This window comes from Pleurodeles waltl, chromosome 3_1 (assembly GCF_031143425.1).
Source record: "Pleurodeles waltl isolate 20211129_DDA chromosome 3_1, aPleWal1.hap1.20221129, whole genome shotgun sequence".
NCBI lineage: Eukaryota > Metazoa > Chordata > Amphibia > Caudata > Salamandridae > Pleurodeles > Pleurodeles waltl.
In genome coordinates this window covers 1738647188-1738662138 of record NC_090440.1, presented here as the reverse complement: position 1 = coordinate 1738662138, position 14951 = coordinate 1738647188, and the positions used below count along the sequence as shown (strand labels likewise).

Below are 14951 nucleotides of genomic sequence, written 5' to 3'. Positions count from 1 at the left end.
ATGTGAAATGAGGTGGATTTACACCTCAAGAAAATACTGAAAAATAATGCTAATTAGTGAATTTCACAGCTCAATTTTCACGTAACTTGACTACCATTCCAGAAGCTCTTAATGAGCCCATCTGAAATATTTCAATGCTTTTGAGCGGTGCCAGATACGATTTACCCTCCTCAAGGTTTATTGGGGCTTATTCTCCACAAGACCACAAGAAGTCTTTGACAAATGGTGCTAAGTACTGGATCTTTCAGTACGATTTCATAAATATTGGCTGGAGATCTACATGTATTTCAGGCAGCTACTCAATCTGAGTATGCATTTGCACATGGCGTATCATTTATCAAAATGTATGGAACATCTCCCTTTGCTTTATTTTTCTATCCTGACCCTTCCAAGCAGATTCTCTGAATCCACTTGGAAGGTACATGGCACCCACAATCATATGCAATAGACAGCAGTGTTAGACTCACAGCAACGCCACTGGACAATTACAACAAGCTTACAGGATCAGATAGTAGACAGGTTCACCTATCCCGCATGCACAGGACCCAGGCAGTGGAAGTGATATGTCAGAAATTATTTCCAGTATGTTTTGTTTATTATTGTGTGTGCTTTTGTAATCTCCTTAATACCCAGCTATATGAAATGTGTGAACTTTTGATTGACAGTGCAGTGTATAGTATGTTGGGTTGAGTGTATGTTGTTGCGAAGAGATGCCCAACCATCTACACACATTCAGATGTGCATTTTTGCACAGAAAAAGCATAAACAAGACAATAACCTGTGACATGATCATAAGCAAGGATGCCAAGGGCCAATTAGTTTTTAAAGACCACCATAACCTGGAAGAGGCATTACTGTACCATAATCTATTTCCTGTTGTTCTATCTAAATCACATATTAATCAAGTAAAAACTGCTTCTTTCTGTATGTTGAAGTTTTAATTGACTGGATTGATATAATTGTCAGGCTCAAGGAAAATTATGCCCAGAAACAAAAGCATTTCTGCAGTACATGAGCCTGAAACCACTTCTACTTCAGCAACAGCTAAATAATGCGTGCACATGTACACAGGCACACATACCTAAATATATAAGGATGCATACATGTGGATTAAATACATACATATATGCAAACGTATCTGCATGACCTAGACAGATGAGACATGGCAGTCCTCATTCTCCTGGACATCTCTGCAGCATTTGAGATGGTCTCACACCCCATCCACATCAGGTGCCTGCATGAGATTGGAATCCAAGGACCCTCTCTTCGCTGGATCTGCTTCTTTTTAAGGGATTGTACACAAGCAATCAGCCTGGTACCTTACTTTTTGGAAGCCCGTAAACTCATCTGTGGAGTGCCTCAAGGTTCATCGCTCAGCCTCACCCTCTTCAACATGTAAATGATCACTCTGGCCAGCGTCATCTGCGCACCCAGCATCAACATCCTCTCCTATGCTGACAGCACACTACTCATTCTCTCCCTCTCAGACAAGACTCCCAATACAAGAAACAATTTCACTGCCTGCATGATCGAAGTTGCTAACTGGATAAAAGCCAACTGTCTGAAACTCAACATTGACAAGACAGAAGTCATGATCTTTAGCAAGATCACTTCACCATGGGACTCCAGCTAGTGACAAGCCATATTAAAATTCAAACCCACCTCGATTAATCATAACAGCAAACTGGACATGACCACATAAGTCAACACTGTCACTGCATCCTGCTTCCCTACCATAAAGATGCTGAGAAAGGTCTTCAAATGGCCCCAAACAACCCTAGAAAACTGTCACACCCTAGTCACCAGCAAGTTGGACTCTGGGAACACCCTCTACACTAGGCTGACCAAGCAACTAACTAGAAGACAAGAAACCATGCAGAACTCGGCAATGAGGCTCATGCTCAACCTCCCATACAGAACTCACATCACACCACACCCCAGTGAGCTGCACTGGCTCCCAATAAACAAAAGCACTCATTTCAAACTCCTTACTCACACATTCAAGGCACTACACAACTTAGGCCACGGCCACCTGAAAAGTCACATCTCCATTCACCAACCACCCAGACACCTCCGCTTTGCCGGACTCTTAAGCAGATCCCACACATATGCAGAACCAGAATTCTATTACATCCCTCCTAAAGCGTAGACCAGCCACCCACTCCACATAAGAGAGCCATCCACTTGAATTTCACAAGAAGCTGAAGACCTTTTCAGTTAAGCAGACTACCATTGGCAGGGCAAAGCACATACACCTGCTTGGGGCCAGGATACCCTAGTGGGTGATTATGCCTTTTACAAATACACATAACATCTTCTCCAATAAAAATACTTAAATGAATTGATTTGCTATAAATGATAAAGGTTCATAGCCACTTTTAAGATGGTCAACAGCATAAAGTGATGAGCGGTCTGGAAACAGGAAGAAAGACACACTCATGTCCTGCTGATATGGGGAGGTGGGACGTGTCACAGATCTCTATGCAGGAGCATAGTTACTCTGTCATCTCCAGCACACTTACCCAAAACATCTGTTAGTCCTAGTGGTGTAGCCAGTGTGTAATGGGCCCTAGTGCAAGGAAGAATATGGGTCACCTGGTAGCTGTTTAAACTTGAAATACAGTAATAAGCAGGGTTCATTGGGCCCCTCTGTGCACTTGTGCTACCGCACCATCAATGAAAGCTATGCACCTGAGTGCACCCTGCTGCATACAGCTTTCTTTTCAAATCCCTGCTTTGCACTAGCAAAGAAATGAAAATTTTTCTTTTTTCAACCCCGTGAATTAGCCTTCTGACAAATACATAACACATGAAGGACAAAAAATATGCACCTAAAACTTTACACATGTCCAGGCATTAGCAAAGCAGCATCATACATCATGATTGCATGGATTAATTACAAAGCATTGTGAATAGCAACATTTTCGAAGGTTTCTGTGCAGATGTGGCAGGCAGAACAGCCAAGGAGAAATCTGCAGGTCAGCATCCTGAAAGGTGATACTGCTGCACGTGTTTCTGAACCCATTTTTGCTGGCTTTTAGGACTCTGCACACTTCACCCTGCCAATCAATGCTAAAGTGCTTGTGCTCTTTCCTTAAAAATAGTAAAATTGGCCTACATCCAATTGGCACCTTTAATTTAACTCTAAGCCCCTAGTAAAATGGTATCTCTTGAACCTAGGGCCTGTAAATTAAATGCTGCTAGTGGGTCTACAGTACTTATTGTGCCACCCTCTTGAGTAGCCTTTTAAAGCACGTCCCAGCCTTCCCATTGCAGCCCGAGTGTGCAGTTTTAAACTGACATTTTTACCTGGCAAAAGAAACCTTTTACCAGGCCTAAACCTTCCCTTTTATTACATACAAGTCATCCTTATGATAGACCCTAAACAGCCCATACAATATGGTGCAATGTATTTAAAAAGTTGGACATGTACTTTTAATGTTTACATGTCCTGGTATTGAAAAGCTCCTAACTTCACTTTTCATTACTACAAAGCCTGCCTCTCTCATAGGATAACATTGGATTACATTATTACATATAATAAGTTATAACTTTCAATTGGGAGCAGGTAGGTATATTGAGTTTGGTTTCTAAAGAATTGTAATATAAAGTCATCTTTAATGGTAAAATCAGATTTTTAGTCACAGTTCTGAAAATGGCAGTTTTAGAAAGTTGGCATTTTCTTCTCTTCCAGAAAGAAAAGACTCCAACCACCTTGAACCCAGCACCTGTACTCTGTCTGCTGTGAGTCCTACCTCTCAAGTGGTTCTATCCCAGTCCTGGACCCTTGAAAGTGGGCCTGAAGGCACTCTCCCAGCCCAGCTCTAGTCCAGAGGCAAAACTGATGCAGCATGAAGCTTCTCCTTGCAGCACCACGTCAGAACTGCTGCAACGTGACGCATCCTGGCACAGGACTTCGCATCACAACCCCGCAGCTACTAGAGAACTGCTTGTGGGTGACACATCTTCGATGCAGGACTTTGCATCGCAAGATCCTCATCAATGGTGATGCAGGACTCTGCATTGCAGCCTTGCAGCTCCTCAAAGCTGCTGCTGTGCAATGCATTCTCGCGCGGAATCTTGCAATGCTCCGCAAACCGAGAATTAGGGCACTTTGTTCAGTGGACCTTACCTGGTCCTGTATCCGGCCTGTGCTCCATTACGGTCAATGTGAACCTGTGAATAGTTCCTGGTCCGGTGCAACCAGATGACGACAGTTAGTGCTTTGTGCTTCTAGGCATACTTTTTTTACTTAAACCTTGAAATTTCATATCTCCATTTCTACAGATTGGATTTTTGTTGTTTTGGTCTCAAATAATTTATTACATTTTGCTCTATGTTTCTAAATTGGTGTGGACTTTTTCTTGTGTTGTGTTTTCCCATTATTACTGTTTGAAGTATTGCATAAATAATTTAAACATTGCCTCTAAGTTAAGCCTAACTGCTTTTGTGCCTAGCTACCAGAGGGTGAAGCATGGGCTAATTTGGGTTTACTTGTGTCTCACCCTGACACAGATTTTGGTTGCTGGGTGAGTAGGGTTTCACCCCTCTCAATCAACTACCACAATTTCCAACACTGAGGCTTTGGGAGTCTACAACACCCGTGTGTACGATTTTGGTTCAGTGCTGCGTCAATGGCAAAAACAAGAGTGCTGCTGGGGAGAAAAGAGTGCTGGTGCCCCACCCGCAACCACCGACTCAAATGAAATAGTGGGAGAGGGGCTATGGGTTGTTGGAGTTTGGTGTTTACGGGTGATGGGGGGGGCAAGGAAGATGGCTGATGGAATGTTAAAACAGCACCGGAGGCATATTAAAAATGATTAAAATCACTTTATTCTGAATAGCCTAGTAACAGGGACGCTTCTGTTTGCATGACTAATGGAGACAGCGCATGTGCCCCGCTGGTCCATGCCAAAAGCTGGCGCTGTGAGGAAGTAAACAAAAGATTTATGCCTAATTAAGTTACCATTCTATGTCACCCCATTGCCCATATTCCCAAGATTCTCCAGGGGTGGTGTGGGTAGAGAGGAAGATATACAGTATGCTCAAGGAGGTAGGTTGATGCAAAGCCTCTTGGAGGAAGAGGAGAGTGATATGAACCTGTTCTTTATAACATTGTTCAACTGAAGAAGCGAAGGAAGATTTTTTGGGGCATTTTAGGGGGATGGATGTCAAGTATCTGTCAATGTTCTTGAGAGTGGCAAGTAGGTGGTAGGACTAGTGGCATTAGTTTATACATTTTTGGGTTAGGCCATATTTCTTGGTTCTGCATAACTAGCCAATGGGAGGTCACCCTCATGGGGGAGGAAGAGACTGAATGGGATAGTTTGCACAAGAGAAACTTGTAAATAGGTCCGACCCACAGATCAGTGTCTTCAACTTCAGGGTTCCATAGTCAACTTGAGCTCCGCTCATTGCCTCTATGCAATTAGCTGGCATCCCTCAGTAGAAAACAATCTCTTTGGTGATCTTACCCATCCACAAGTCTGCGTGGTTTTTTTCCTTCTTCAAAATGAAGAATTTCATTCATTGGGTGTTATGGCTTCCAGCTCCATGAAAGCGCGCAAACGCCTCTCTGCACCATTGACCTCCGCGACAGGCCTTAATTATCACATATTTTTCATGTTCGTGGGCAGATTGGAAATCAGGAGAGACTTAATGAAAAACGTCTGTTTCCCTGACCAGCCTGCAAGGAGAGTTAGAGGGCGACAGCTGGATCCAGGAACCGCCAGCATATAAAAATATAAATATGAACGCAGCGTCGCATGCAGGGAGAAAATTTATTCCTGGTTCTTTATTAGGGGTACATTTAAATATGCTTCTTCGATTCACAAAGAACCGGTCTGGGGGTAAACCAGCAATTCTGCTAATGTCAAAGTGCAATTATGAAAAATAAGCATAATATTTTTTTGTTATGTATTTATACTTCTTTTGGTGGCGAACTGCCCCTGTATCAAATTCAGAGTCTCATATCTCCTTTCCAAATGGAGATCAGTTTTTGTTTTTTTAATGGGGCGCAAATATTATGTTTGGGGTAACCCGTGCGTCAAAGTTGTTCTCACACATTTCTGTTTAAGGTTGTCATTTCTCAGTTATCTTTTTTCCTAAAGATGCCTGCTTGCTGAAATTACCCTCTACTTATATACACTCCCCTTCCTTGCTCGCTTCTATTACAACTTCTGCTCAGCGTTGTGTTTCTTGCTCCTATCATGTTCCATGTCCTTTTCCTTTTACCTTATGACTATTGCTATTCGTAAGTTCTGCTCCACGTAGGCTCGTATGCTCACTTTGACTCAGATTGCATGTATGAGTGCTCGAAATTACCGCTTTCACGTGGTTTTCTGGCCATCTAGTTTAATCCTTTTGCTCATAGACATTTGTTGTCCTTATGCCCCCGTTTTGTGACACCCCCATTTTAAAATTGTCCTTTTGTTGTTATTGAGGTATTCTGCTACGTCTTTCATATTTTTGTGACCCGCTAGGTTAATTTATTGACATTAAAAAGAGGCACAATGATTAAAAAGTAGTAGTGGCAGCAGGAACTCGTATGACAGACTCTCTAAAAGCCTGGGGTTGGTCTGTGGACAGTGCTTTCTCCATCTGTCTTGAAATGGACGTTTGCAGGGTTTTATAAGCATTATGTAGAGTTTGCACTACTTTGCTTAGATTTTTGTATGTTTATGTTTTACTGTTCCTTTGGGACCCTCAACAATGTCTCCTCCTGGAAAGTGAGTTTGAGCAGGCCTTCTAGAGGGCTTGCATGCATTGCGCCACTCTGTAAATACGGTGCAGGGATTTTGGCCTCGTTGGGCCACATTAACGTCAAAATAAATGACGTTAATGTGGCGCAAGGTGGGGATAGGGGCCTATAAATATGCCCCAAGTATCACTATGCTGCACAGCAATTCGCCGTGGGCCTGAAAGGCTGGTATTTCTGCTACCAACCTCAGAAAGAGGAACCACATAGCTGCCAAAGCAGAAAGCGCTGATTGTCCTCCAGGGTGCAACCGCTGAAGGCACAACATGCCAAATGAGTCAGCCGGTAGGCTGCAAGTGCTGAACCTGAACACCTGTCTCCACCCCGCTGGGAAAGCCACCAATGCAAAAGACTAGTATGTCTGCGCAGGCTTGCCACGCAGACTTCATTCTGCGGTTCCTGTTCCAACTCAAGGTCATAGCTGTGCCCTCGAAAAACTAAAGCCACTGCCACACAGCAACAGAGACTAGAACACACTGAAGAGTCTGTTGAGTAGACTTGGACTTTGTTTCCTTGATGAATGCAAAGGGTAGAAGACAATGAACTGAGTTGCACAATTGCTAAATGGGGGTATGTGAAGTAATCTGCATCTTTACCTAATTAGTGACTATACTCACAGTATATTGGAGACTGTGACCATGAGAAATCTGCTATAGCCAAGAGAGAGACTACTAGTAAGGGAGGATTCTCCTTACTGGGAATTTGAATTTAGGTTACATCAATATAGTTGCATTCCAATTGAACTATGTAATATTTAGTTCTGACCAAAGCACTATCTTTTACCTAAAACATAAGTACTGGGTTGGGCAACACATCATAGTGTCTATTGGTTTAGTATTGAATTCTGAACTCTTGCATCCCACACTACCTCCCAGAGTGCCCTGCACTCCTTGCCCTTACTACCCTGAAAGACAAGTGCGGAAAGGGTTGTAGTTTCTCCACTTGGCTTAGCCAGAGCAGGAGGGACCACAGGACACCAATGGCAAATGTCCTCATCCACCATGGCCTGGGGCCAGTAGAACCCTGTCTGCCCTGTTCATCCCTTCCACGAATGGGGTCAGATCATCATGAACAATACACGTTTTTTTGACTCATTTCAGATCCACAACTAGTTTGGAATGAAAACTAGCTTATTTTCTTGCATTTGTTGTTGCCACGGGATTAGTGCAAATGTGCACAATTATGGTGTTCACAAGACCTGCCCTTCTGAAGCTCCTTATCACATGATATTAAGGGGGCGATGGACATTCTAGTGGGGAGAACGGGGAGAGAGAAAGGAGGGTTGGGTGTAATTTGAAGGATATTTGCGACCGACTTCGCTAGGGCAAGTGGTTGTTAATGTAGTCTAACATTAAGGTAAGGAACTTGTACATGGATCAGATGTAGATAATGAGTTAATACTCCAGGTGCGAGTATTGGGCTGTGTATTTTGGAATGTTGAATAGGGTTCCAGTGACAACCCTAAGAACTTTCTGAGTTGCTTTAAAGAACATTGCACAAGACCAGGAACAAGGGCGTTACATTAGTAAAGCATCAGTGTCTGATGAATGTTTTGGTAATAAGGGAGGCACGGTGAGGGCAGTTTTTACAGATTTATATGTGTTGGTAATAGGCCAAGGTGGCAATACAGATAATGAATGAAGAGTGTGAGTCTGATGCTGAAGAGGATTTCACGATTCTGGCATAATGGGAAGAAGAAAAAAACAGGGTAAGGCATGGGTAAGGAGAAGGAACAGAGGCACTGAGTGAAGAAAGGCACATGATCTTAGATTTTTAACAGGTTGCGAGTGAGGCTGTGAGTTACTCCTCAGTTGGCAATTTAGTGAGGCTGTAAATCACTCTTCAGTTGCAAATTTGTAAGAAATTTGAAAGAAAGATGAGGGTAATGAAGTTTTAGATGTTAGGTCATGGTGAAAGGTTTTTTGAAGCAAAGGCTAATGATTCTGTTAAACAGGTAGGTCGTAAATAAATTAACGTTATGGTCATGTTATAAATGGTACCGCAGTATAAAATAATACTGTTTAAAAAAAATGCTCCTCATTCCTTTCTTTCTGTAGGCCGAGCGATCTGCATGGCAGCTAAACTGGAAGATGGATTACTATATACCTGGATACCGAGAGCGAACGGCGGCCAGGCCCAAATCAGGTGTGGAACAATCTTTCTTGATTGACTAGTTGTGAGTCTTGTGTGATGTGAAAGGGAGAGAAAACGAATGAGGAAGAAAGATTGGAAGCAAGAGTAAAGAGAGAGAATCCGACAAAAATAAAGTAACATCTGATTTTAGTAAATCCATTGTCGTGCTCCCAAGAAAGTTTTTATTGATTGATTTGAAGGCTTATGGGGCTCGGTTTGCGATGTTCAACAAACAGTGAGTTTCCACCACAATATATAGTTTTCTTAAGCTTTGACAGAGAGAAAGATGATTAAACAAAACGCAACGATGAAGCTTTTCTTAAGACTTTTTTGAAAAAGGAAATCATATTCAGGCTCCTTCTTGTTTTGAAATGAATCCATAATTCATATGATGTCATCACCATAAAATAGATGTTTTTCTCATAGGCTGGATACATAAGCAAGGCTGCAGTACCACTGACCATTGCTAGAGGTCACCGCGGGCCTTTTTAGGTGAGGAAACTCAACTGGATGATCTAAGTAGCATTATATGTACCAAACTGATGTGTTATTCTTCTATATCGGCTTCCTCAACCAGAAAGTGTTGTCATATGGCTAAGATGCGCTGTTTCGTGCTTTAAAATTCGCACAGCATCTTAAAAAAAAACTATGATCATGTATGAAAACAATTCCAGTACGTGCTTATGATGTGCCATTCAATTTTAAAAAATGCAATCATATAAGCAATCCACGCTATTGATAAGAATTATGAACGTAGTTACATAAATAATGAATTGACTGGGATAATGTCTTTAGTAAAAAGTAGACATTGCGTGACTGCGAGTGCAGGATTGGAAGTCTACTGCATTTCTCTTCCATTCCTATACTTAATCCCAGTGAGCAGGATTGCCAAATGCCATTCTGCCACATGGCCATAGTGTTTTACGATGGATTAGTACATCCCACTTAGTGCAAAATGAATGTTAGGTCTCAAAGGAGTCGGTGTGCAAAAACACCAACTGCTTTGCGACCTGATCTTTTGTACTTCAATCCCTTGGTATCCTACCATAATCTTATTCAACACAGATTTTTTCAGTGAATTTGTTCGCTTTTACACTGACTTACACTACAAAGTACGTTATATGATACAGATTGGGCACAGAACATGATTTTTGCCCACTTAAGTGCCTGTGTCCAATACCCAACCGCCATGCCATATGGCTTTGCTTTTGTCTATGTTCAGGTGTTTGTGGTGCATGACATGTCCGTCAACCACACTGTACCGACAGTGTCCTAACCACAAAGACCTCCTGGGTACATCATTTGGCTGTGACCATCAAGCAGTGGATAAACGGTGTGACTATTAGCCATATCCTGCACCAGTGCAATCAGTAACTCATTGTATATGCTATCCAGTTTCCAGGCCTCTTTCAATGAGGGCCTTAGTTGGGGCCTTGGCAAAGTTTTCTCTCATATTGTTCAACAGTACTTCCCTAATGGGCAACTTCCTCAACTTGACCAATGCACATACAATTTTTGAAGATAAATCGTTAGTGGAAATGTCTTCTGAATTATTCATGCCGAGTTAGGGAAACATTGTAAAAAATCCAAAACTTCTGTACACAATGTCAGTATGTACTAGTACAGTACTTGCAACAGAGCTTGATTCTTTGCATAGTACAGAATTCAGGTTATGTTTAGTGGGAGGGCTGGGCTCACTTGGCAGAACTACTTTAGTGCAATGTTGCCATCGGTTGCATTGAAAGAAATACATTGAATATTGTCTTTTGACTTTTTGCAGAAGCTTTGACTAAATATATAGTTAACTATCATAGACAAAAGGGTATTTTGTTTCACTGCTCTGTCACTGGCACTTTGATACACACAGCCTTCCCACATGACTCCAGGAACATGAGTTCCAAAAAAAAGTCTGCAGATTGTGTAGTGTCTTCCCCAGCCTCTGTACTTGTAAATGATTACACCACACATGGATCTTGACATTACATGTCTTTATTCCTCAGCACGTAACCGTGAACTCAACATCTTAAATCATGAATTCTATTAACTGCACAAAACACCTGCGTAACAGTTCTACGGAGTCCATCAGGAACCAAATGGGTCCTGACATCTGTAACTCACAAGACACTACATCTCCCCTCTTCTTAAAATCAAAAGTACAAATATTACACATATACATCACAACTCTTCAATACGTTGTTGTGGAGCTTGAACCAATCACTCAGAATGTGTCCTATGAGGCTGTGAAGAGATAGGAGAGGTCTCCATGACTGTCACTTTGATATAGAGACAGGTGCATTCAGTGGGCTCTCAGAAGTCTCAGTTGAAATAGGCTCATTTATGACATCTGGAAATGGCAATTGAGGAAGCAGATGTGTTAGAAAAGGCTATGCACCCAGTCCAAGTAGGGACTATCACTCTAGGCAGGGTAAGGAAGCCACACAGCTAAGATAACCCCCTGCTCACTCGCTAGGTAGCTTAGCACGAGCAGTCAGGATTACCTAGGGGCAATGTGTAAAGTATTTTTACACACAGTAACACAGTGAAAACAAAAGAAATCCAACATACACAAGTAAAGATATCACTTTTTAAAAGTTGCAAAGAGTCTTAATCCAGAGGAATCAATTGTCGTCTCTTTTTAACACACAGTACCTGGGATACATCAAAAACAAAGAAGGTGTGGGCCGCAGAGATGATGAGGCACCCGAAAACAAAGCGATGCGTTGGTTCCTTACTGCGCAGGGGAGGTGATGCGTCGGTTCCTAACTGACAGGGAAAGGGATGCATTGATTCTTTCCTTGCAGGAGAGGCAATGCATCAGTTCTTTACTGTCAGGGGAGATGATGCGTTGGTTCTCTCTCCGTTGGAGAGGTGATGTCATTTTCCAGTCACACAGCCTCTGTTTCTTGCTGTGCGGGGGTCGATGCGAAAATGACACCCAGGGATGATGCACAGGAAAATACAGATGCACTGTGATGATAAAGCCGTGGTGGAACAGGTGCAGCATCGGTCCTACAGGGGCAGTGTTGATTCTTCCACCTCAAAGCAGGCACTGCTTTGATTCTTCGAGCGCAAGGCAGGTCCTGCATTGATTCTTTGGCCAGAAGGCATTGGCTGGGTCAGTTCTTCTGCCACTAGCCAGGCAATGCTTCGATTTTCAGCCGCAGCATTCTGATGCATGGATTTTCTTCCTCAGGACATCATTTTCCACTTCAAAGAGTCCAGGGACTGGATTTGGCAATAAGAAGGGCCCAGGCACTGGCAAATGAAGTCTTTGATGTCCCTGAGACTTCTAACAGGAGGCAAGCTTAGTTCAAGCCCTTGGAAAAACCTTGGAAAGCAGGATGTAGAAAGTAGAGTTCAGTCCTTTCACTCCCAGGACAGAAGCATCAAGCAGCAGGCCAGCACAACAAAGCAACAGGCAGAGTGGCAGTCCCCCCATGGCATCCAGCTCTTCTCCCTGGCAGAATGTCCTCAGTCCAGAAGTTTTCTGAAGTTGAGGTCTCAGAGGCCCAATACTTATACTCATTTCTGCCTTTGAAGTAGGCAAATGTCAAAGGAAAGTCTCTGTGGTGCACAAGACCCTACCTTTCCTGCCCTGACCCCAGACACACTCCAGGGGTTTGGAGCCTGCTTTGTGTAAGGACAGGCACAGCCCTATTCAGGTGCAAGTGTCAGCTCCTCCCACCACTCTAGCCCAGGAAGACCCATCAGAATATACAGGACACACCTCAGTCCCCTTTAGGTGACTGTCTATAGTGAATTCACAACCAGCCCAACTGTCATTCAGACCCAGACTTGTATTCCACAGCCAGGCAGAAGCACATAGTGGTTAAGTAAAAAAATGCCCACTTTCTAAAAGTAGCATTTCCAAACTTACAATTTAAAAACCAACCTCACCAAAAGATGTATTTTTACATTGTGAGTTCAGAGACTGCAAACTCCGTATCTCTATCTGCTCCCAATGGGAAATTACAGTTAAAAGATATTTCAAGGCAATCCGAATGTTAACCTGTGGGAGAGGTAGGCCTTGCAATAGTGAAAAACAAACTTAGCAATATTTCACTATTAGGACATGTAAAACACACCAGTACACGTCCTACCTTTTAAATATACTGCACCCTGCCCATTGGGCTGCCTTGGGACTACCTCAGGGATGACATACATATAGCAAAAGGGAAGGTTTGGGCCTGGCAAGTGGATGCACTTGCCAGGTTGAACTGATGGTTTAAAACTGCACATGCAGACACTGCAGTGGCAGGCCTTAGACATGTTTACAGAGCTACTCCTGTGGGTGGCACAATCAGTGCTGCAGGCCTACCAGTAGCATTTGATATACAGGCCCTGGGGACACATAGTGCACTATACTACAGACTTACTAGTAAATCAGATATGGCAATCATGGATAAAACAATTGCCAATACAATTTAGACAGAGAGCACTTGCACTTTAAGCACTGGTCAGCAGTGGTACATTGCCCAGAGTCCTAAAGCCAGCAAAACTAAGTCACCACAGGATCAAAACAGGAGGTCAGAATCCAAAAAGATAGGGGAAACCACACCAAGAGCTGACAGGTCTAAAACAATGCTTGAAAGTTGAAGAATCTCAAGTAATGGATTTTCCAGGAGAGCAATTAGTCGCCATGTGTCCTTTGCTCTCCACAACTTTAAAGGGTTCAGCATCAAATGGAGCATCAGACTTGTGTTTTCTCCTTTGTTTTGCTAGGACCCGATCTCCTTCTGTAAACACAGTATTCTGAACACATCATTGTTTGTCTGCATACATTTTAATTTTGTGCTTGTGATGAAGTTTATCATAATTTGTTGATGTAGGAGGCTGGACTGGCTTGTAGTGAGTACCAAGGGGTACTTGCACCTTGCACCAGGCCCAGTTATCCCTTATTACTGTATAGGGTGTCTAGCAGCTTAGGCTGATAGATAATGGTAGCTTAGCAGAGCAGCTTAGGCTGAACTAGGAGACGTGTGAAGCTACTACAGTACCACTTAGTGTCATATGCACAATATCATAAGAAAACACAATACACAGTTATACTAAAAATAAAGGTACTTTATTTTTATGACAATATGCCAAAGTATCTTAGAGTGTACCCTCAGTGAGAGGATAGGAAATATACACAAGATATATATACACAATAGCAAAAATATGCAGTATAGTCTTAGAAAACAGTGCAAACAATGTATAGTTACAATAGGATGCAATGGGGAAACATAGGGATAGGGGCAACACAAACCATATACTCCAAAAGTGGAATGCGAACCACGAATGGACCCCAAACCTATGTGACCTTGTAGAGGGTCGCTGGGACTATTAGAAAATAGTGAGAGTTAGAAAAATAACCCTCCCCAAGACCCTGAAAAGTGAGTGCAAAGTGCACTAAAGTTCCCCTAAGGACAAAGAAGTCGTGTTAGAAGAATAATGCAGGAAAGACACAAACCAGCAATGCAACAACTATGGATTTCCAATCTAGGGTACCTGTGGAACAAGGGGACCAAGTCCAAAAGTCACAAGCAAGTCGGAGATGGGCAGATGCCCAGGAAATGCCAGCTGCGGGTGCAAAGAAGCTTCTACTGGACAGAAGAAGCTGAGGTTTCTGCAGGAACGAAAAGGGCTAGAGACTTCCCCTTTGGTGGACGGATCCCTCTCGCCGTGGAGAGTCGTGCAGAAGTGTTTTCCCGCCGAAAGAACGCCAACAAGCCTTGCTAGCTGCAAATCGTGCGGTTAGCGTTTTTGGACGCTGCTGAGGCCCAGGAGGGACCAGGAGGTCGCAAATTGGACCAGCAGAGAGAGGGGACGTCGAGCAAGACAAGGAGCCCTCTCTGAAGCAGGCAGCACCCGGAGAAGTGCCAGAAACAGGCACTACGAGGATGCGTGAAACGGTGCTCGCCGAAGTTGCACAAAGGAGTCCCACGTCGCCGGAGACCAACTTAGAAAGTCGTGCAATGCAGGTTAGAGTGCCGTGGACCCAGGCTTGGCTGTGCACAAAGGATTTCCGCCGGAAGTGCACAGGGGCCGGAGTAGCTGCAAAGTCGCGGTTCCCAGCAAT

The 14951-nt window shown here is 43.2% G+C and overlaps 1 protein-coding gene across 1 annotated transcript in view; it reads left to right on the top strand.

The window, feature by feature from the left end:
- Positions 1-14951, top strand: part of LOC138285560 (uncharacterized) — a 999550-nt gene that overhangs the window by 779138 nt on the left and 205461 nt on the right. The window contains exon 12 of the mRNA XM_069225654.1: positions 8815-8902. Coding sequence (XP_069081755.1) covers positions 8815-8902 — 88 coding nt within the window. The remainder of the gene's footprint in view (positions 1-8814; positions 8903-14951) is intronic.